Source organism: Dermacentor variabilis, chromosome 7, assembly GCF_050947875.1.
Source record: "Dermacentor variabilis isolate Ectoservices chromosome 7, ASM5094787v1, whole genome shotgun sequence".
NCBI classification, from domain to species: domain Eukaryota; kingdom Metazoa; phylum Arthropoda; class Arachnida; order Ixodida; family Ixodidae; genus Dermacentor; species Dermacentor variabilis.
Window position 1 is genome coordinate 15,469,581 of NC_134574.1, and position 24,844 is coordinate 15,494,424.

Consider the following 24,844-nt stretch of genomic DNA (forward strand, 5'->3'; position numbering starts at 1 on the left):
GACGACACAAGCGGTGCAGGCACCGGATGGCTCGATGTGCTGTGCGTTGGCAGTGTGAAAGGACAGTCCAGAAAGTGGCACCGTCACTTTTCTTATCTTGTGGCAAAACAGGCATCTATCGCCAAAAGTGCAGTGCCGGTGTCAACAAGTGCTAGCATCAATGTTCCTTCTATGCGACTTCAATAACGTTTTTTGGGGAAGTGTGAGGCCTTATACATTTCGCTGACACCGCAGTTCTCGCCTCCTGAACTAAGATTTTTAGTTTTCCTGGTGCAGAGGGCTCCCCCGACGATGCATGGGGGAAAGGGAGTGGCGGCGAGGCGAATGTGAACGGTGAGTGGAGAATGCAGTCTCGATGGCAGGAGGAGATTCAAAGGTGTCTGAACAGTTGCAGCGTTATTGGAAACATGGCGCATATGGACGCACATTGTTGGGGACGTTCGGTGTAAGTAGACGACAGTGACACGCCACGTGTCCAGCACGGCCACAATAAAAAATCGGAGAATTGTCTTCCGTGCGCCAATGGCATTGACGTCGCACATACTGCACCACTGGCCAGGCTGGAGGGGATACAGGCAGGCGCAAAGGCAGGAGAAAGGGACCGTAGGTCTGTGGTGGAGGCCTTGTAGCGACTTCAGCGTATTTCAGGGGAGCAGCAGTCGGAGCCTGCTGGAGAGAAAGCAAAATGTGGTCGGCTACCTGCTCCTTGATGACATATTGGAAAGCGCCAACAGAGAACTCGACTGGCCATGTGTAAGTGAAATCAGAGAAAGCTGATGAGCCACTTCTTCAAGGACGAACTCCTTGATCTGTAGCAGCAGCGAAGCATTATCTAGGGCAACAGCCAAGCTCGACATAGAAGTGGCCTGAGGAGGAGATTGGCGGGTGGCTATGGGTCATTTGCGTAGTTCGTCGAAACTTTGACAGAGACTGACGAGTTCAGAGACTGTCGCCGGATATTTCACTAGCAGCTTCTTCAATGTTTTTTAAGATATGGCAGATACTCTTGGCATCAGCCATTGTGATGTCAACGCTGTGGGGATGCGCGACTCTCACGCGTCCCCTGATATGTTGTTTTCCCGCATATATCCCGTCTCCTGCAATCCGGCTTCGCCGCGTGGCCTGCGTGATGCCCGCGGCAGTCGATTTGGTTGAGGCGCCGTACGAGAGATGACGCAAGTGTTGCGCTGCACGCCGCCTCGCGGCGGGGTTACTTGGGCGCAGAAATGGAAGGCTCTTGCTCTTTGGCGGCGGGTCGGCGAGGGTCGCGGACGCCCCATCGTGCACCGATCCATGCTTCTGTGAGACAGTCTCGCGTGGCCTCATTTGAACGCGCCACCGTTCGCGTGACCGTACGTGCGAACGACCAGGCGTTGGGATCCAGCATGGGGCAAACATGTTGGCTCATTATCCGGTTGCGGTGAGTCAAACTTCCTAGATTTGTAGCGCGCCCATCGGCATGTTTTGTGGATAGCAACTTGGCTAGCAGGCATTGATCTATGAAAGGTGCAATAAATGCCCTTGTGGTTGTTTGCACTAATGTGTTGTCGTTCCTTAGTCCCAAAGGCACGGATGAGAAACTCCACATCTGGCTGCTCAACGTGGACCTCTTGGGGCATCGGACGATAGTTTTAACAGTTTTGCTTTGTTCGAGACCTTTGTTTGAACCAAAGCGTAAGGCTAGCGTGGATTTTGATCGCTAGCGTTGGCAGCGTGCTTTCTTGAGCGAGGCGACGGTGGCTGTAGTGTGTTTGAACATGTCAACATACTAAGCCTTTTCGCAAGTGTTTTTTTTTTTTTTTTAATGACATTCGTCGGTACGAGAGCCACGTGGTCTGCCTCCTGGGAGAGCGAGGCTCAGCGCCCGCGGAGCATTGGCAAGCCTGAAGAGAGTGAGTACGGAAGCCTCATGGGTGGTTCGAATTTCTGATGTAAATAGCTTCTTCTATCTCTTTGACTCTGATGAAGTCGCGGCTCTGGGAGCCGGCTGGCCGCGGGCCACGGGTGCCACTACGGGCTGGCTGGTACTGCGGCCTGGCACCGGGCGCTCCGACACCGTCTGGGACGATGGGGGCCGTCAACTCGGATGCTGTGTGCACCGAGCGGGATAGGACCACCTAACAGAGCTGACGGCTCCTCGCGGCTTCCTATTTTGCACCCATTTTGGGTGTTGTTTTTGGGATGCCGGTTGTCAGGGTAGCGACGCTTTAGGCCTAAGGCTTAACGAAGCTGCTTGTCACACGTGGAAGGACACAACCTGGTGGACCGTGGTGTTGAGGTGTTGCACTTTGCTTCCCTCATTCTAGTTAGCCTCGCACAAATCGAAATTACTTGTTCGACTCAAGGAAGCAAGCTTCGTTCACGTGAACTTAGCATCTGAGTAGCTGCCCGATCTTTTGCTAGCCGAGTTGAACATCGTACCACGTGGGTGATGCGCATGCAGAATTCCTCTCCCTCGCACTACTTTAGTGTTTGCCGAGTGTGTTGAGTGTACGCAGCGTGATTGGAGTCACCTCTGGTTTGCTGTCATCTGCACATCGTCTGTGCTGCTGCCCTGGACTACGATCGAGCCACCGGGCAATGGTGATGCTGTGGCGAGTTCGGCACCGCGACTTCGGCGGCCGCCTGTATCCAGCTCGCAATCCTCGGCGGCGGAGAAAAGGGCCGGCGATCACCGACAGCTACCGTGGCTCGCCAGCAGGGCGCGTCGGCGCGAGCGACACTTGCTCGTGCCGACTACTGCGTCACCGTTTATGGAGTCCTGGCATGGAATCGAGCCATCGAGTCTGCAGAGCTGCTGCTATGACGAGTGGACGCCAGCGGTGTACCCCAAGGACAATGTCTGCTCGCATGTTATGGACAGCGTGGGGACATTTTTTCAGCGCGGCCACTGTTGCATGTGCTACCTTGTTCGCAAAGCACGCGTTCATGTTAGACCATGTGACATGTTTCGCCGGAATATCTAGTGATTTAAGGTTTGGGGGATGTGGGGATGCGCGACTCTCACGCGTCCCCTGATATGTTGTTTTGCCGCATAGCTCCCGTCTCCTGCTATCCGGCTTCGCCGCGTGGCCTGCATGATGCCGTGATGCTTGCGGCGGTCGGAGTGGTTGAAGCGCAGTACAAGAGATGGCGCGAGTGTTGCACTGCTATCGCCGCCTATAGGCGGCGTTAGCAGGCGCCACTTGGGCGCTAAAAGGATAAGGCGCTGCCTCTTTGGTTCGGGAGGGCAAGCAGCGCGGACATGCCGCGAGTACGCCAATCCATGCTTCTGCGAGACCGTCTCATGAGGCCTCGTGCAAAAGAGCCACTGTACGCGCGAACGACCAGGCGTTGGGATCCAGCATCGGGCAAACATATTCGCTCGTTATCTAGTCGCGGTGAGTCGGACTTCTAGATTTGTCACGCACCTATCGGCATGTTTTGTGGATAGCAACTTGGCTAGCAACTTGGCTAGCAGGCATTGATTTATGAAAGGTGTAATAAATGCCCTTGTGACTGTTTGCACTACTGTGTTGTCGTTCCTTTGTCCCAAGAGCACGGATGAGAAACCCCACAATTCAGTTACAGAGGTCGACAACGTCTTCTATATAACTGGTAAATGTGTCCCCGCACTGTTGTGCCCAAGCACGCAAACGTTGCTCAGCGCAAAGTTTGCGAACAGTGAGGTACCCAAATACCTCTGTCACGCTAGTTTTGAAGGCCACCCATGTCATGAGATCACATTCGTGGTTGCGGTGCCACACGCTGGCGACACCGCTCAACTAAAATAACACATAATTCAATTTTTTGATGTCGTCCCAGTGGTTGTGGACGCTCACCCAGTCGTAATCAGCGAGCCATTCTTCTATGTGATGGTCTTTGGTACCGCTGAAGATGGATGGGTCGCGTTGACGCAACGAGCCGGGGCAGACCATGGTAGTCACAGGGGCAGCGGGTTGTGGTTGTGGTGGTCCTTCTGGCATAATGAAGATGGGCTGCAGTGTCCGATTGCGAAGTTCCAGATTTTCTGTTGTACCCAGCAGCTCCACCAATTGTAAAGGGGGTCTATTCGGGTCATAGAGCAGCAGCGACAAATGCACCACCAGCAGGTAGGGCGCAGCCAGAGAGTGAACTGGGTTCGAGCCATGCGATGGGGCAACCGGGCTTTTCAATTCAGCCTGCTGATTTTCTTTGTCACAAACAAATTCTATTCATAAGAGATATTTTCAGACCTTCATATACTAGAATTGAGCTGTAATCAGTGCTGGCATAATGGACTGGTGTTCCCTTTAATAAGAGCAGACAATACTACCTGACCATTAGAACATTATTTCTGCAGGTTACATACACGGATGTTTATTATTTGCTGCAAGGCTGTCCTAATTAGGAGTGTGGTTATATGCTCTAGTGGGTTATGCATGGAAAAATACGGATCCTATTCTACAGTTCCTTTTGTACTTCTCTGCACATCTTAGCTGACCCTTCTTTTTGTACCTATGCCCAATTCTGCATGGGCCTCTCCAAGTAAACAAAGCGTAAGTGCTTTCAGAGGGCACACGAGGTTGTCCATTGTTTCCTGGAGCTCGAACAGTGCTGCGATTCTTGAACAGCTGTGCGCCTACTGCGCCACATGGAGTGCTCAGTTGTAGCATCATTGGCACCCCTTTTGTCGCTATGGTCCATATATAAAATGCTTTTGCATTTTCACTGAGCAAGAGAGAAAAGTGTGGCAGGAGGGTTCTCGTTGCGACTCACCGGACCAAGGGCAGGTGCAGCAGTGGGGGTCGAGCAGAGGCTGGGCCCTGAAGCCGTCCAGCCAGTGCCTGCAGCTGCTGGCATGCCTCCGACCGCTCCCCTGGAGTCAGCCACTCCAGCAGCCACTCCAGCAGCTGGCACACATGGCTGCAGCAGCATTCCTTATTATTGTTTTAGTAATATCTTTCAGCCCAAAATCATTATAAAGGAAAGCAGATAAATCACATCAATAACAAATACAGTTCAATATAAGCTAGTACAACATAAAATGAATATACGGTAGTCTTCCTCAATTCAACTCAGGTTAATTCGATTTTTCGGTTAATTCAATTCCAATCAAAGGTTGTGGCTGGACTGTGAATTTCTATGGGAGCAAAAAAAAGATTAGGAAATTCACAGGCATAAGTGGGAATCAGCTGACACAGCACAGGGGTAATTGGGGATAGGAGGCAAAGGCCTTCGTCCTGCAGTGAACTTAATATAGGTTGTTGATGATGATGAGATATTCATTATTTCGATTCTAAAATTGGCCTTCACTGAATAATTCCAGCTTGGCCAGTCAGCACGCATGCACCTGACCCTCATGGTGATCCCAATAGCCACCCCTTTAGTGGCAGTGTCTCTCTCCGTGGAGCTTAAGGAACAGTGAATGTGTTGAGTAAATGTCACCGTCCATCGAAAACGCCTATTTTTGGCCAGCTGAGGAAGATTTCCAATGACCCATTCTTGAGCAACGCATGCACAAATGAAACACGAGAGAGAAGACAGGTCAAGTGCTGGTTGTCTTCCTTATGTTTCATTTAAGTGTGCACAGCCCAAGAATGCATAGGCTCCAACTCGCCTGCTTTTCAATCCTTCTGAAGTAATAACTGTAGCTCAGCGTTGACCAATTACTGCATTTACCCGATTCTACACATTTCTAAAATAAAATTGGGCCGAGAACTGCCTATGTGGTCCTATTAGATATGAAACTAATAGCGCCTTTGCAGCTTTCGTGTGTTTTACTGCAGAACACAAATGTACTGTGACAAAAATGTTGTTAAGCAGTTGTACTACAGATTGCTATGCCACAATGGATCTGCTCAAGCTATATCTGGCCTGCCAAAAGTACACAAGCCCAATGTTCCTTGTACCCAATAGTGGACTTCACATGTTTGCCACACTGCAAGCTGTCTAATTTTCTTCATAGAATCATACTGTCACTGGTTGGCAAAAGTACTACGCATATATGCAACATGTACAACTTCATTGAGAAGGTTAACCCTTTGATGGTCTATGACATAAATATACGGCACCGCGACCAAGTCCGAAAATGGTCGATGCCATATATCTACGGCGCCGTGTGTACGTTTAAAAAGCGTGCCAATTTCTTAACTTTTTCTTTTCTGTCATACACTGTCACTATGTGGGGATACAGGGAATTTTTTTGGCGTGCCTCCCTCTCTCGATTTTCGTTCCATGGTTTATTTTAGAACTAGTTTGCTCCCGAGCGTCTATATACTACTGCTCGCACATTAGCGCGCGTGCGTGCTGCCGGCGGCCGTTTGGATTCTGTTTCACGGGTGGTTTCAACTTTTTGCACTTGCAAAAGTGATGACTATCTCGTTACTAATCGCTCAAAGGGCGACCGCTTGCTTATCACTCGTTTAGTGCTCACAGGGGTGCGCATAGGAAGGATGCCACCGTGCATGCATTTCCATTTCTTTTCTTTTTTTGAAGACTCGCGAAAACTAATTGCCCTAGCTAGTTGGCGATAAGATGAAGATTAGCGGAAGTTTGTCACATGTGTTGCTTTTTTTTTGATGGGCACACAACCAAACAGTTTTCTTGAGTGTGCGAAGCTACGCAGTTCAATTAGCTATGGACGTATATATTAGTGTAAGAGCAGGAAAATTTGAGACTTGCAAAATATTCTCGTGTGCGGATTTTCAAAGCCTTGAACTCTGTGCATAAAAATGCATCATATTTTTAATTCAGATAAGTTAATTTCCTTTTTTATTGTTGTTATTCATGAATGGAGAGTGCATATATATCAACACAAAATATTTTTTTTTCTCACTTTACAGTCACCCTAAAAAAATTACGGTAAATTTTTTTCGAAATAAGTCCATAAGAAAAATTGGAATCTGCAATAAAAAAAATCGACCCTGGGCAGTCGCATATGGCGAAAAAAATCGACCCTCAAAGGGTTAAAGGGACAAACGTCGATCCCTACGAACTCTTAGTTTCTTTTGATGTGGTGTCACTGTTTACAAGCGTACCAATAGACATGGCCGTGGCAGTTTGCATCACTGCCTTGACAAAGACCCAATGTTGCTTGACAGATCCCCCACCGAGGAGTATGATCTAGGTAGGCTACTAAAGTTTTGCCTATCAAATACGTACTTCATGTTCCAGAAGGAATTTTATCAGCAAGTCTACGGAGTGGCAATGGGGGGCATCGATTTTGGTCAAAGTAGCTAATTTAACAATGTAGGCTACCGAAGCTCAAGCGTTATCCTCATTTAGACCGACACCTAAAGTCTTCTTCAGATATGTTGACGACTGTTACAGTGTTTTGCAACGACAAAACCTTGACCTCTTCACTGTAGAAGTGGAATCTGAAGGCTAAATGCCATTCTTGGACACCCTTTTGCAATGCGAAGGGCCAAAACCATTATTCAAGGTGTTTAGGAAGCACACACACACTGGTGACTACCTCAACTACACATCAGTGCATGCACCCTGCTTCGCAAAAGAGGTCTGTTGTTGGCTCTCTTCATCGAGCAAAAAAATGTGTGCACAACAGCGGAAGCCTGCATGGTGGACAATGCACTTGTGTGGTGGGAATTGACGGCTTGTGGGTACCCTGAATACTTCATTGACTAAGTGGGGCACCAACTGGCTCGCACAATACCCACTTACCCTGGACCCCCCAAAAAATGGGTGATACCATACGTCCCCGGCATAAGTGAGACCCTTGCATGTGTTCTGCCGTCATATGACGTGCAGGCTGCACACGTGCCCTCTAGGAAACCTAAACATGAGCTCGCGCATGTGAAAGACCCATTGGAAAAGGACAAGTTCCCAGGTGTGGTGTACATCATTCCATGTGTGCACTGCCGGTATGTCTATGTCGAAGAAACTGGCAACATTAAAACAAGACTTAAACAGCACAGGAATGACATCCAGAAATGACATGTTGTATGGAATGCCCTGACCGAACACTGCGCAATCACGTCACATACGATTAACTAGGAAAAAATCCTGCGTAATTGCCAAGGAACAAAATCATTCTTCGCGTCTTTATCTTGAGTCCCTAATCATCCAAACCACAGCGCACACGCTTAATCACAACGAAGGCAATATGCCGTCCATGTATGCCAAATGCCTTAGTCATGTTTTGAGCCGCACATAAAAAGGGTGCCAGCTCTGCCACTTGTTTCATTGTGAACAAGGCTCCTGTGGGGGAGCCAGAACGTAAATATATTTTAAACCATTTTGGTCGGTGTCCGGGCCTCTTCCTTATGCATCAGCCCAACCAGACAGGCTTCCGTCATACTCTCGACTTCAATTGTTGCACCAGAGGGACATATTGTAGACATTGCCTTGCAGCTGATATAAATCACCAGGTTTTGTGATCTTGTGGTACATTACATAGTCATCTACAAACATATTCATTCATGATCAGGTTAAACACTTAGGGAGATAACATCAATCAAGTGCAGAGGCGCCAAGATGGATCCTTGTGGCACTGCAGGTGCAATTGGTGACAAGGTAGAAAGTTATTGGCAATGACATATTGAGTTCGTTCGTAAAGAAACTCCTTAATCCAAGACAACACATCTAGATTAAGCTGATTAAGTTTATGGATAAGTAGATCACAACATATAGAGTCAGCTTCGTCAGAATCTAAAGAAAAAAAAAGAAAGTGGATATCAAATTCTTGATCTAAGACGGCGAACAAATCACTAGTAAAACAAAGAAGTTGAGTATCACATGAAAATGTTTTTCTAAAACCATGCTGGCATGGATAGAAGAATGAGTTATTTTCAAGGAAATCCATGAGGTGAGAGTAAATTATGTGTTCTAAAAGTTTGCATGGAATGTTAGTCAATGAGATGGGTCAATAGTTCTCGGGAAATGTGTAATACCCGATTTATGGACTCGAACGACGTTTGCTGTTTTCCAGTCTGTAGGAAGCGATGAGCACTGTAATGAGCGAGTCAACAGTTCTAGAAAAAATTACAGATGAAAATAGTGCCCGATTTTTGAAATAATAAGATCAGGACCTCCAGAAGAGCAAGACTTGAATATAAATCAAACAACTGATATAAACCCAGCCAAATGGTTTGGAATCCACCATACTAATGAAGGAATGAGAAATACACTAAAACCTCGTTAATTCGAACCCTGTTAATTTGAAATCCCAGATAATTTGAAGGTTTTCTGCAGTCCCGTATTTTCCAATGTGAATTTGACCGGATAATTCGAGCCGGCAGCCTAGGCAAACCCAGTTAATTCGAATATTTGGGGTGCTATGAGGCAATTACCAATCCCCATTTCACCGCAAACCCGATGAAATGACTGCCATTCAGAGCCGCAAGGCTAGGCCACGTAGCAATCGCGATTATTTATAGACAAAGCACCCAACCCGTAGTACTGTTAGCACAAAAATCAGTCCACGGTACGCTCCGTGGACCACCGAAACGCGCGCCTGCACAGGAGAAGACGTACTTCACTGCAACGCAGCGAGCATACCGGTTTTTGTCACGTGCTCCCGTCACCCCCACTCCGCACCCTCCTTGCAGTCAGTGGTCACAGCGTCAGCGCATGCTCTGTGCACTGGCTGCTGTTCGCCCATTCTCTCTCTGCACCTGCGGCGACCTGTGTGCACGCAACGCCGGTCTGTGCCGTTTCTTTCGAGTACGGTGGTTAGGGGTGTTGCAGCTAACGTGGTATTCTTTCTTTTTTTTTTTTTTTTTTACTGTGCAGAAGTGCCAGTGAGCTAAGATGCCAAAGTATAAGACTAACGCTGCAGCAGAAGTTCTGCTTGATCCAAGAAGCGGGTAACAACACATATTCCAAGACCGAGTTGGCTGAAAGGCACAGCGTGCCCCTCTCGACATTGTCCACAATATTGAAGAAAAAGTCGAAGGTACTGGAGGCCTACAGCAAGACATTCTTCGAAGTGGTCGCGAGTACGGGCTCCCATGTACCAAAATGTGGAATCCGCTTTACTTCGCTGGTTGCAGAAAGCAAACGCAGCCCACTTACCCGTCAATGGAACAATGCTGTGGGAGAAGGCCAACGACTTGTCTCTACAACTTAGGCACAAAGAGTTCAAATGTAGCAATGGATGGTTCAGCAGCTTTAAAAAGCGCAATAATTTGACCTTTTTAGCTTTCTGTGGCGAGAGCAGCAGTGCAAACGAGAGCGTCGTTGACGCCTGGGAGAAACACACATTGGCTCTGTTGCTTAGTGAGCACGGTGCAGATGATGCGTACAACCTTGACGAGGCAGCCCTTTTCTACAAGATGCTGCCCACAAAAACATTCGCAGTGAAGGACACCACGGTCAAGGGTCGAAAGCAGGGCAAGGAAAGAATTACTGTTCTGTTCAGCGTGAAGATGTGCAGTAAACACAAGCTGCCACTACTCGTAGTTGGAAAGAGTGGGAAGCCTCGCTGCTTTAAAAATGCACGGCTGCCGCTAAGGGATAAGCTTATCTACCTGCACAACAAGAAAGCCTGGGTCACAGGTGCAATATTTGAAGATTATGTTCAGCAGCTTGACCGCAAGTTTGCGGCCACAGGCACGAATGTACTCTTTGTTGCTGATAATTGCTCAGCGCATGGTGACATCCCACACCTGAAAGCTATTAGGATGGTATTTCTTCCTCTGAACAACATGTTGATTTCGCAGCCAATGGACCAAGGCATCATTCACCACATGAGGAAGATTTACCACCACCACCTGCTCAAGCGCATGCTCCTTTGTTACGACAATGGCAAGGAGTACTCCATCGACCTCCTCAGGGCCATATGTCTTATTGTGTATGCATGGAAGCAAGTGGAACCCACTTTGATCATGCGGTGTTTTGAACACGCTGGCTTCTACCATCGATGCTGATGCTGACTATTCATGTGCACTTGATGAAGAATCGGCTGAGTATCGCGACCGCATCAATGCACTCTGCACAGAGGATAGCGAATCTGGTGCAGTCGAATTCGCCGAGTATCTGAACTTTGAAAATGATAAACAAACGTGCTACTCAGACTCGGAGCATGAAGCTACTGCTGATGTGACCATGTGCAATGACAGCGATGATAATGACGCTAACAAGCTCTCCCGAGCACCCACTCTTGGGGAAGTTATCGGATCACTGAACGTTATCCGCAGTTTTATTGAATGCCACGGTGGAAATTCTCAAATGCTGCACGTAGTTAGCCAACTAGAAAACATGACCCTTGGAGCCTCGAACTACAGGACATGGCAAACCAGCATCTCTGATTACTTTCAGTAATCCAATAATCGCCGAATAGAGGTAGCACATTTATGCAGCGAAATTTTTGCTGTCTTAGTCGACTTGGTAACATTCTTTTCAAACCTTTCCATTGAACATTCCTATTTACAGTTTTATGCATTTCTGGTGACATTGTTAATGTTGCTGCAATCAGCATTTAAGGAACCTGATCTGTAGTAGGTGAGCTTGATCTAGGTGAACTTTATCTGATCTTCTATTTGGTCACTGAAAGAGAATGTCTTGCAATAGTTTGGGCAATCACCAAATTTCGACCTTACGTATATGGCTGTCCATTCGAAGTCATGGATGATCATTATGCCGTGCTGGTTGTCATCGTTAAAAAGGCCCATCTGGTCCTCTAGGTCATTGGGTGCTTCATCTACAGGACTATGACATCTGTGTTGTCTACCGGTCAGGCTGTAAGCATTTGGATGCCAACGGTCTTTCACGCTCCCCACTGCCCGATGAGTATGGTGCTCCGTCTGTCTCCAGCTACGGTTCTTCATCTTTACATTTGCCAACGTGCCAGCAAAGCAGCACCAGAATCCTTGGACAGCCTCTCTTCTAGAGTATTTATTTCAACCATCACCATGCGCCACCGACCGCTCGCTTTGGCCTCTTGGTCACCACTTTGCCATCCGCAAAGGGCTCCTGTACCGCCGCAACTACCTACATGATGGCCAAAAATGATTGCTAGTGATTCCTCGCCATCTGCATTCCGACATTTGTGCCTCTTTTCATATGGATCCACGATGTGACCACGCTGGTGTACTAAAGACTTATGCATGCCTACGGGTTCGATACTACTGGTGATTCGTGCTCCAGGTGCCAAACCCACAAGAGCCCATCTCACAAGATAACAGGGTCGCTCCAACCATTGCCTTGTCCCTTCCAGCCTTTCGACCGTATTGGCATTGATCGGTACGGCCCTCCACCGTACACCCCAGATGGCAACCGCTAGGTCATTGTCGCCATGGACCACCTCACACGCTAAGCCAAAACTTCAGCATACCCAGCGACCACAGCATGTGAAGTCGGCTTGTTCATCCTTCGCAACCTTGTTCTTCGACAACGTGTGGCTCGCAAACTACTGAGTTACTGTGGCCATTCATTGCTGTCCGAACTACAAGTGCCAATCATCTGCAAACCAATGGTATCACTGAATGCTTTAATCATACTCTCGGTGACATGCTCGCCATGTACGTTTCCACTGACCACAATAACTGGGACCGCATCCTTCCCTTTGTTACGTATGCTTAGAATAGCACCACTCAGTCTACCACAGGATTCTCTCCCTTCTTTCTTCTTTATGATCACAAACCTTCTTCGTTTATGGACACAATTCTTTTGTATCACCCAACGCTTCTGAATCTACGGTTCTATCTGAAGCCGCCACTTATGCCAAAGAATGTCATCAGATTGCATGCTCACTTACTGCGCAAGACCAGGCCAGCCAGAAACATGGTCGTGACGCAAGCTTGTCTTTTCCATCACATACACCTGTAGCGCTGGTACGGCTCTGCGTTCTCTCCTCTACTTCCGGCCTTTCTATACAATTCAGCTCAAAGTATGACGGCCCTCACCGGCTTTATGACAGACATCCCTGGTGGATTACATCATTGAGCCTATTCAACCATCTTGCCCTAAACGCATACTATCAATTTTATTAAAATGTTTTTAGGCAATATTTTTTTAATATTTATTCAAATATATGCTGTTTCGTATTTGCTTTGGCTTGAATTTCAGTATTACTATCTTTAAATTAAATTCATGGGTTTTACCGGTGAAAACCACAATCTGATTTTCAGGCACCCTGTAGTGGGGGACTCAAGAATAATTTTGCCCACCTGGGGTTCTTTAACATGCATGCACATCTGGTTAGAGTTCACTGTGCAATGATGCTTCCTCTGTGCTGGGATATTCTTGTTTCTGTTCTGGTTCAAAGATGGCAGAACAGTAATGATGATGACACAACTGTACAATGCGCACTGCTGCTTTAGATGCCAATAGCACATACAGTTTCGCAGCGCTGCGCGATAATACTTGCCCCATACTGAGATATTTTAGCGTCTGTTTTCTATGAATTTTTTTTTTGCTTTCACATAATAGACCCAGAACAGACATGAAAATATTACTACGGGAATGAGAGTAGCCAAAAGGAATAGGAAATTGTATTTACGAAATACAGAGAGAGAGAGACGGCTGCAGTCTAGATAGCAGAACAACAACACGAGCGCTACTTTGATCGTCGTCTTCACCATCTTTCTCGTGCATTCTTCCATGCTTGGCAGGATGCGAGCTTGAGTGCACGGGAATAGCGCATAACATAGAACCCCTGCAGGCGAGAGTGCCGTCTCTGCGCTGAAGGAGCAGTAGGATCGTGTCCACCAACATAAGGCTTAAGTCAAGAGACGTGGACGATATCAGTGGCGGACGTGGCAGATGATCGGCTGTCCAATGGAGCGATCTCGTACATGACGTCAGTGATCTGACATAGGACCTTGTAAGGCCCTGAGTAGAGGGAACGAAGCTTTGACGACAAGCCAACATGGCAGCAAGGCATCCAGAGGAGGACCAAAGCGGCCAGAGAGTAATTAACGACTGTGATGGCGATCTAGCAGGCCTTCTGGCAAAGCTGCGAGGCGTAAAGACAATCGCTTGCAATCTGGCAACTGTTGCAGCTGGAGAAGCTGCATCGTGGGCGTAGCCTGTAAGAGGGAGCACAGGTGATGGTAAAAGAGTCTTAAAGGGCAATGTAGGGTGGCGGCCAAACAAAAGATAAAAAGGGGAAAAGCCTGCGGTGTCATGGTGTGACGAGTTGTAGGCAAATGTCCCATAAGGCAAGATGCTGTCCCAATCACGGTGGTCTGAGGAAATATACATGGAGAGCACTGTGGTCAGCGTGCGGTTGAGGCGCTCGGTAAGCCCACTGGTTTGCGGATGGTAGGTAGTAGTTAGCTTACGACATATGGAACATGAACGAAGAATGTTGTCAATGACGTAGGACAGAAATGAGCGACCATGGTTAGTCAGCAGCTGTCGAGGAGCGCCGTGGCGAAGAATAATGTCGCAAAGGAGGAATTCCAAACCACGGGCACAGCTTGTCGGCAGTGCCCGTGTGATAGAGTATCGTGTCACGTAGTCCGCAGCTATGGCAATCCACTTGTTCCCAGTCAGAGATGTTGGGAATGGCCCGATGAGATCAAGGCCGACGCGGTAGAATGGGACACCAGGAATGTCTATGGGCTGAAGAGGACCAGCTGACGACAAGGATAGATGCTTGTGGCGCTGGCAGGACTCATAAGTAGCAACGTAATGGCACACAGAGTGGTGGAGGCCTGGCCAGAAGAACCGACGCCGAACACGATTGTATGTGAGAGTTGCCCCGAGATGTCCAGCGGTTCGAGCATGATGAAGCTGTTCGAGAACAGTGGAACGAAGTGTTTCAGGAACCAGTAGACGCTCTGGGCCATCGGAGCTGGTGCTGCTTCTGTATAAGATTCCATCACGAAGCACGAATAATTATAGAGATGAGGCAGAGTGATGACAGCGTAGACGGTAGATAAATGACCACAAATTGGTGTCGTGGAGCTTTTTGCTGTGTATGTCGGTTAAATTGAATGTCGCGGAGACACAGTCATCCAAATTGTGCGCTGAGAAGTCGGGACGATTCATGGGATGACGAGATAGGCAGTCTGCATCCTGGTGCAGTCTGCCAGACTTGTATGTGACGTCAAAGCTGTATTCTTGCAGTTTCAGTGCCCAGCGACCAAATCGTCCAGTCGGATTTTTGAGGGAAGACAACCAGCAGAGCGCATGGTGGTCTGTGATGACCAAAAAGGTGCTGCCGAACAAGTATGGTCGAAACTTGCTGACAGCCTGAACTAGTGCAAGGCACTAGCGCTCGGTGATCGAAAATTTGCACTCTGAAGAAGAAAGAAGGCAACTGGAACAGATGATGATGTGGTCATATCCTTGCTGCTGCTGGGTGAGAACAGCGCCAGTGCCATGTCCACTGGCATCGGTGCGAAGTTCAGTGGGGGCTGACGGGTCAAAATGGGCCAAGATGGGCGGTGACGTAAGTAAAGTTGTGAGCATGTGAAATGCAGTGGCCTGTTCAGGACCTCAAGAAAATGATATTTCCTTCTTCAGGAGTTATGTGAATGCACGGGCAATGTTGGCGAAGCTCTTGACAAAACATCAAAATAGGAGCAAGCTGACAAAGCTCTGTATGTCATTAGTGGAACGTGGCATAGGGAAGTCCTTGACAACCCGAATTTTTTCTGAGTCAGGTTGCGTGCATTCAGCACTCACAAGGTGGCCAAGCACAGTGATTTTGCGGCAGCCAAAACGGCATTTGGCAGAGTTGAGCTGAAGGCCTGCTTGCCAAAAAACTTCAAGAACTGCTGATAAGCGGCTAAGGTGGCTTTTGAATGTCGGGGAGAAGACAATGACATTGTCAAGGTAACAGAGGCATGTTGACCATTCGTATCCACGAGGGAGGGAGTCCATCGTCCTTTCAAATGTGGCTGGGACATTACGCAGTCCAAAGGGCATTACCTTCAACTGGTAAAGTCGATCGGGCATAACAAATGCGGTCTTTTCACGGTCTTGATCATCGATGGATATCTGCCAGTGTCCTGACCTCAGGTCGATAGAAGAGAAGTAGGCAGAGCCATGTCGACAGTCGAGAGCGTAATCAATCTGCGGCAGAGGGTAGACGTCCTTGCATGTTACTTTGTTCAGGTGGCGGTAATCTATGCAGAAGCTCCAGCTGCCATCTTTCTTCTTGACTAGAATGGCCGGTGATGCTCATGGACTACATGAAGGTTCAATGACATCTTTGGTGAGCATCTTGTTGATTTCACGCAGTATCACTTCTCGCTTGGCATAGGAGACACGATAAGGACATCGTCTGATTGGGCTGGCGTCCCCAATATTGATATTATGAGTGACCACAGATGTCTGTCCTGAAGGATGGTCATTAAAGTCAAAGATGTCATGGTAGAACTTCAATATGCACTGCATATCAGCTGTCTGAGCAGGAAGCAGGTCAGACGCTATCATCTTGTCAATATCACCGTCAACGAGATTGTGCGAGGAAGGGGAAGGGGCAGAGGACAAAGAAGTGTCAGTAACGAATGCACAAACGGCACACTCATCAATGGAAGAGACGTGGGCTAGAGTCGTGCCACCTGGGATAAGCTACGTGCACCAGCTAAAGTTCAATATGGGTAGAGACGTTCCATTATCCTGAACTCCAATAGAAGAGCGACGTTTTTGGCAACTAAGACACCAACGATCGGGGTCAGGACGTAATCACCATCGGGAATGGGAGAAAAAGATAGCAAGTTCACATATGTATAGGCTTGAGGAGGTAGAACGTAATTCACTGAGCACAAGCGCGGTTGGCGTACAGTAGGAGCATCATGGTAGCACGGTAGGTCAAGCTGAAGGAAGCCGGTTCCACAATCAATAAGGGCAGAATGGGCAGACAAAAAGTCCATACCGAGGATGACTTCATGGGAGCATTTCTCGAGCATGGCAAGTAGTACGCTTGTGGATCGGTCAGCAACATTTATTCGAGCAGAGCACATCCCTAGCAGGGGAACGTTCTGCCATTGGCGACACGAATGAACGGTACTGTGGGTGGAGTTAGGACCTTCTTAAGACAGCGACGAAGCTCCGAATTCATCACTGATATCTGAGCCCTAGTATCCACTAGAGCAACAACATGTGCAGCATCCAGTTTAACGTCTATCAGGTTCCTTCTGGTCTGCAGTGTGGTCAAAGGATTTGCCAGGCGAGTCATCGATGCAGCATCACCTCTGGGAGCTACATTATCTAGTTTTCCCGAGGGAGTCGTTGAATCAGTGACGTAGGGTGGGGGAATTGGGGCAATCAAGATGATTGGCGATGAGACAAAGTCGAATGGGATGGGTGACCACGTGGGGATGATGAACGACGATACGGCATGGAGGGAGCGTCGTTGCCAGTGGTTTGAGAAGGCTCGCGGTAGGGCTAAAATCGGCCATGAGCCATGTCAGGGCAACGGTTGAATCCATAGGCCGCCTGATACCAATACCACCGGCTGTTACAATGGCGGGCCATTGTAACATGTGTCTAATACGAGGGCAGTTGAAGCAAATGGGATGGTCATCAGCTTCCTCCACTTGGCTTGATTGCAAGTACGGAACGGCGGCCTTTGACCTTGGGTGTGCAAAAGTGAGGGACAGCACTCGATCGGCTGGCAAGGCGTACACAAAGTCCAATCTACTAGAGCATATAATTTATACCAACTTAATGAGTCACTTACAGAGCAACGGATTCTTTTGCCCCACGCAACATGGGTTTCGCCGGGGATTCTCAGGTGACACTCAGCTAATCGAATTCAGCCATGATATCACATCATCAATAAATAACGAACACCAGGTTGACTGCGTATTTCTGGATTTTCAGAAAGCTTTTGATTCTGTTGCATATAACCTTCTACTCACAAAACTGTCTGCCATCAAAATTCCAGCATCACTGATGAAATGGCTTGAGGCGTACCTTACTGGTAAAAAGCAGCGTGTTGTGCTTGAAGGACTGACCTCATCAGAGACTGAAGTCTTATCGGGCGTCCCACAGGGGTCCGTCTTGGGCCCACTGTTATTTCTAATATTCATAAATGACATAGGAACGCATCTTTCCAGTCACATACTCCTGTATGCTGATGATTGTTGCATATATTGTGCCATTACGTCCACTGCCGATTCAAGTATCCTACAAAATGACCTAACAGTCTCCACGTGGTGCGACAGCTGGAGCATGAAATTAAACTCTGCCAAGTGCAATGTCATTCGCTTCACTAACAAGAGGGTACCACTTCTTAAAAATTACTTTCTAAACACTGAACCATTGATCGAGGTAAATAGTTACAAGTACTTAGGCGTGGTCTTTAAAAATAATCTTTCTTGGAATGACCATATAGAGAGCGTGGCGTCTAAGGCTAGTCGTATGTTAAATTTTCTAAAACGTAATTTCTGGAGAGCCCCCCATAAGGTAAAGGAAACGCTTTATTTAACAAACGTTCGTCCGATGTTAGAGTACGGCAGCTCTGCCTGGGACCCAGAGACAAACACAGCCATTAATCAACTGGAACGAATACAAAAACGCGCCGCCCGGTTCGTTACTTCCAACTATGATTTCACTCAGAGCTCATCACAAATACGTGTTAACTTGGGATGGCCACTTCTTGAGAACCGACGGAAATATTTGCGACTTAAACTTTTCTTCAATATTTACACAGGCAAGACTGCTTTGTGCAGGGACACATACATAAAGAACCCAAGCTACATATCACCTAGAACAGATCATCCGCTCAAGGTACAAGAGTACAAATGCCGCATCAACCTATATAAGCATTCCTTCTTTCCAAAAACTATACATGATTGGAATAAAGTGCCGCTCGAAATTGTTACAGCAATGCCATCTGTGTTCGAAACTTTGTTGTCGAAACATTTATATCTTTAGTTATAAAATGTGTTTCGCTTCGGACAAAACAGGAGATTAACCTTTTCTGTCCGCGGCTTTTTGCCTTACTTGCTGTTCTTTTTTTTCCATTATTTTATTATAAATACAATGCAATGATATTATTTATAATATGTACTAAAGTGTATTTATATTGTATTTCATAATAACCTTAGGAGTAATGTTGTGTTAAGTACTGTGTTTTCAATGTCAATATTTTGTTGTATTGTGTATTAGATGTATCCTTTTGTAACATCAATCATATGTATTTCCATCATGTGTATATTCCTTCCCCCTACTCTAATGCCCAACATTGGGCGCTGTAGGTATGTAAGTAAATAAATAAATAAATAAATCCAGCATTGGAGAGCTCTTGATGAATGACAGCTTAGACTAATGGCACCATCTGGGAGCTGTGGTCACAGGTACGGCCACATGTAGAAGCAGGAGACACAGTGGCAAGTTCACGCCGGACGATCTTCTTCACATGTTCGACAGTGAGTGGCGCCAACGGCTCAGGTATGTCTTTGCGCGACCATGTTGCTGCCGTGTTCTGAAGTCGAGCGAAATGATGGGAAATGTGTTGACTTTTGGTGGCCTCAACGCACTTGCGCTCTTGGATGATGCCATAGACAGTGTCGCAGTATTTACAGATTAGCAGATTGAAGGCATGATTTGCTATGCCCTTTAACACATGGCTCACTTTCTCAGACTCCATCCTGCCATCGTCGGCTTTGCGGCAAAGGGCAAGCACGTCCTGTATATAAGTATGACTCTGTCACTGCCTGTGCACGAGATGCCAGCTCCTTCTTTGCTGCTGCCTCTCTACCTGCAAAATTGCCAAACAGGAAACGCATCTTTTTCTTGTATGCAACACACCTTCACTGTTCCTTTGAAGTAAAATAATATGTTTGCCAACATGATCGTCTCATCCCGGTAATTGTTCTTACTTGCGCGCTCGTACATTGGTAGCCAGTCCTCGATGTCGACATTGTCAGTCCTGCAGAATGTGCCTGGATCTTTTAGCTGAGCCAGGACGACCATTATCATTGCCGTCACCTCGGTGGGCGCCAACTCCTCTTCCGCCATGGTGGAGAAAGCCAAACGTTGGCCATTGTGGAGCTCTGTTGTACCATGTGGGTACTCCATACCTCCCACTAAAATGCCACGGGGATAGGAAATTGTATTTACAATATATATATACAGAGAGAGAGAAGGCTGCAGGCTAGATGGCAGAACAAGAACACGAGTGCTACTGTGATTGTTGTCTTCACTGTCTTTCTGGTGCATTCTTCCTTGCTCAGCAGAATGCGTGCTTCAGTGGGCGGGAATAGCACGTAACAATATCACAATGAACCGGGAACATTATTGTACAGTGCAGCCAAGCCAGATGTGCATGCCTGTCAATAACTTCAGTTATGCTTCAACCACGTGCTCCGCTGTGTGTGTTTCATTTGACGCCGGTGGTGCACAGAATAAGCGGGCAGTTGGAGATGGGCATTTTTTCCTACCATGCACAGTAAAAGACAAGGGGCTAAAATGATGCAGAGACATTTGAACAGAGTTGCTTATTAAAAATGTGCAGTCTTCTAGATAATGCAGTTGCGCCACCAAATAATACCTGACAGCCAGTGGCAGGTCGTCCATCTTGCGGGCAGTGACTAGCAGGTCCTGCAGCAGCTGAATCTGAAGTCGAGGCCAGCCATCCATCACACTGCTGCCTGCAACAAGGGCAAGACAGACTGCACCTACACATTGCACAAAGGCTGTGGTGCAGGATGTCTACTAGCTAAGGCTATATCTATGAAAAGATACAGCAAGTCAAGAAGCAGGCACATTTAGTAAAGCATAAGATTGGGCTAAATAGGATGGGGGCAAGAAGGAGACAACATTGTACTAGCAACTAGTTTTGATTTCAAAAAACAAAATGGAGTCTAAAATAGGTACACTAGCGCACCACCATGTGACAGAAAAAGCACTTCACATCAAAGAAAAAAACTAACAGACTAAACAGACTCATCTTTTCAGTTCAAGTTACCCGACAATGTCTATGCAGGCCTTCCAAAAAAAAGGTAACTCTTTATCGTGCAACATGACTGAAGGTGTCTGATACAGGTGTCATTACATTTGATGACATAAAATGCCTTGATAATGTCCCCACTTTGCTAATTCCTGTGGCAGTGTTTATGTCGTCTCCTTCTTAGTGTGCTGCCCCCCTCTTGTTCAGTATGAGACGCATTTATTTACTGTAAGTGGAAATCATTATGCAACATATCATAAACCATTGAAGCCCAAAGGCCTGCGCCTAGTGCCCTCCCACCCATGCCCACACTGCCTCATCATATCACCTAAACCTTTACTGTCCTTGGCTGACATAATGTAACAATTCTGTTCCAACACTATTCATTTTCCCACCTTGTTGAGAGCTAATCAAAGTTTGTTTGCCGACAAGCACTAGCCTAAATTCATGTTTTTATCCTTACTGCTTCTTGGCTGGCGCTCCTCAAATTAAGAATTATCCTGAACCTCACTGACCTTCTGACCCTTTATTAACCAAACATCAGGCACAGTGCTGGGGTCGGCACAGAGTGTCAAGTCCATTTAATTTCGAGGTCTGTAATTTGCACCTTCCAAGACGGCATTCATTATTTGCAACCGGTTTCTTTCCACACACTCTACCAACACGGCTTTTCTACCATTTCTAAGGTCGATGCCATAGTTGCCAATAGCCTGTTCCCCCACCTGCTTTTTCCGCACTTTCACATTTTTTATTTATTTCAAAGTACCTTACAGGCCCCAAGGGAAGCATTGAGTAAGGGAGGGCGTCATTGAACAAATGGCAAGAGAAAACAGATGTATAAGCGCTGAAAAATGTGACAGCTAAAAATGTATATAATGATCACGTGCTGGCAAAACAGTGTAACAAATGAAAACGGTAAATCAATACAAATTGTTGTCGAGAAAGGAATGAAAAGTACAATAGACGGTAACATAAAAAGTGATGTAACACTCGCGCAAAATAACATACATAGCATTAGCACCTAAAGCAAATGAAATTGAAACAACAATAACAACAACAACAAAAAGAAAGTCATGATCCATATGTGACACGTATTATATGACATGACATATGTACAGATGAATACATTTGTTATGATGAAGACTGTAGGTTCAGTAGTTGTCTGAATTTATCATTGCTCATTTGAGCAACAGTGCTGGACGCGCGTTCCAGTGGCAAGTTTGATGGCTTCATTTGGTGAACATGTCTATGGAGCAAGAACAGGAGTGCTATGTCATGTCAGTACTCAGTGATTGAAGGGGAAGGTCGAGTTTTATTTGAGCAATGCTTGACTGGTAGCTGTAATTTCGGGAAATAAATCGACTAGCTCAGTTTTGGATGGCTTCTAACATGCGGATTAAGTATTCATGGTAGGGAGACCATACAGAGGAGGCGAACTCAAGCTGAAGGTGTACAAATGATATGAATGCTAATTTACGGATGTCAGATGGGCAATTACGCAAGTTGCGACGAATATACCCAAGAGATTTGGAAGCGTTTGCGCATATGGTTGCAATGTGAAAGGCCCAGGAAAGGCTCGGTGTAAGATTTACGCCTAGATATTTATATGCTGATGCCTGAGATACTATATTTGTGTTTATATAATAGGAAACGCTATGAATTGACGTTTTTCACGTGAATGTCATTAGTTGGCACTTAGATGAGTTAAGTTTCATTTGCCAGTCTTCACACCATTTGGTAACGAGATGAAGGTCCTCTTAAAGAATGCGACGGTCATCAAGGCTGCGAATTGGTCGATATAATATAGTACAATCAACGGCGAAAAGACGCATGCAGGATGAGATGTTATTGGGCAGATCATTGACGTAAATAAGGAAAAGCAAGGGTCCTAGTACGCTACCCTGGGGTACATTGGAACTGACAAAATGCAAGGGGTGACGTAAAATTATTAAAGACTGTAAATTGCTGACGATTTATTAGGAAGTTACGAATCCAGGAGAGCGTTAAGCAGTCTAATTTGAGAACAGATAACTTGGAAATTAAACGGCAGTGAGACACACGGTCGAAGGCTTTGGAGAAGTCGAGAAAAACGCAATCTGTTTGAAGATTATGGTCCATGTTAAAATGAAAGTCTGTAGTGAATTGTAGTAACTGCGTTTCACATGACAAGCCTTTCGTAAACCCATGTTGGTTAATAAACAACAAATTATTTGATTCCAGATGATGATATATGTGAGGTGCAATGATATTGTTACGTGTGGAAAAACGCAGATGAAAGAGGCTATATACAGGGTATTTACACTGGAGCTAGACCGCCAGGCCGACACTCGCCTGTGCCAAGGGCACAGACCCACTTCGTCATCGTTCTCGCGGCGGCTCGTCCCTTGAGCATCGCTCGATGATATTGTAATACTATGTTCAAGCATTTTGCAGCAAACACTTGTGAATGGCATGAATGGCAACAAATGCAGCGGTGGCGTAGAGGTAGAACACCCGCCTCGCGTGCAATAGGTCTGTGGTTCGAATCCCGGTGCCGGCAATTTTCCACAGGATTAAAAAAAAAAGAAATCCGCGTGTTGATAAAATTGCATAAACAGGCCTGAAGTGTGGCCTGATCCCGGTGACCAGAACCGGTAATGCACTCCCTCACCAGAGCAGGACTTGCCACCCTGGTGCAGTACTTGGCCACAACCTCCTATATGAACACAACCACCAAACCCCGGCCCTCAGTCCACAGCAGCTGCGAAGCAACTGACCACGGCGGCGGTCAGACCTGCGACGCAGCAGAGGGTGCGAAGAATCCCTGGATCCGAACAGGCCGCCATTGGAATGTGAACCTGTCAACGTTTAACGCTAGAATGTCATCTAGTTAGGCGAGTCTAGTAGTGCTATTGGAGAAATTAGAGGGCAGTAAATGGGACATAATAATGCTCAGTGAAATCAGGAGGACAAATGAAGCACATACAGTGCTAAAAAGTGGTCACGTCCTGTGCTACTGGGGCTTAGTGGAGAGACAAGAACTAGGAGTCGGATTCCTGATAATAAGAATATAGCTGGTAACATACAGGAACGCTATAGCATTAATGCGAGGGTGGCAAGTCTTGTTGTGAAACTTATTAAGAGGTACAAATTGAAGGTTGTACAGGTCTATGCCCCTACATCCAGTCATGATGACCAGGAAGTCGAAAGCTTCTATGAAGACAGGGAAAGCGGCGATGGGTAGAGTGAAAACAAAATACACTATACTAATGGGCGACCTTAATGCCAAGGTAGGCAAGAAGTACGCTGGAGACAAGGCAGTGGGGGAATATGGCATAGGCACTAGGAATAGCAGGGGAGAGTTATTAGTAGAGTTTGGGGAGCAGAATAATATGCGGATAATGAATACCTTCTTCCGCAAGCGGGATAGCCGAAAGTGGATGTGGAGGAGCCTGAACGGCGAGACTAGAAATGAAATAGACTTCATACTCTGCGCTAGCCCTGGCATCATACAAGATGTGGACGTGCTCGGCAAGGTGCGCTGCAGTGACCATAGGATGGTAAGAACTCGAATTAGCCTTGACCTGAGGAGAGAACGGAAGAAGCTGGTACATAAGAAGCCGATCAATGAGTTAGCGGTAAGAGTGAAAATAGAGGAATTCCAGGGCAAGCTACAGAACAGGTATTCGGCTTTAACTCAGGAAGAGGACCTTAGTGTTGAAGCAATGAACGACAATCTTGTGGGCATCATTAAGGAGTGTGCAATGGAAGTCGGTGGTAACTCCGTTAGGCGGGATACCAGTAAACTATCGCAGGAGACGAAAGATCTGATCAAGAAACGCCAATGTATGAAAGCCTCTAACCCTACAGCTAGAATAGAACTAGCAGAACTTTCGAAGTTAATCAACAAGCGTAAGACAGCTGACGTAAGGAAGTATAATATGGATAGAATTGAACATGCTCTCAGGAATGGAGGAAGCCTAAGAGCAATGAAGAAGAAACTAGGAATTGGCAAGAATCAGATGTATGCGTTAAGAGACAAAGCCGGCAATATCATTACTAATATGGATGAGATAGTTCAAGTGGCTGAGG

At 46.7% G+C, this 24,844-nt stretch overlaps 1 protein-coding gene across 7 annotated transcripts in view; it reads right to left on the reverse strand.

Moving 5' to 3' along the window:
- Nucleotides 1-24,844, reverse strand: part of brun (trafficking protein particle complex subunit brun) — a 747,330-nt gene that overhangs the window by 488,202 nt on the left and 234,284 nt on the right. For all 7 annotated transcript variants that reach the window (XR_012829487.1, XM_075698272.1, XM_075698271.1 and 4 more), the window contains exons 10-11: nt 20,375-20,474; nt 4,738-4,884 (exon numbers count right to left, since the gene is read on the reverse strand). Coding sequence is in view for 6 of the 7 variants with exons in the window: in XM_075698272.1 (XP_075554387.1) it covers nt 4,738-4,884; nt 20,375-20,474 (247 nt within the window). In the remaining variant the exon portion in view is untranslated. The remainder of the gene's footprint in view (nt 1-4,737; nt 4,885-20,374; nt 20,475-24,844) is intronic.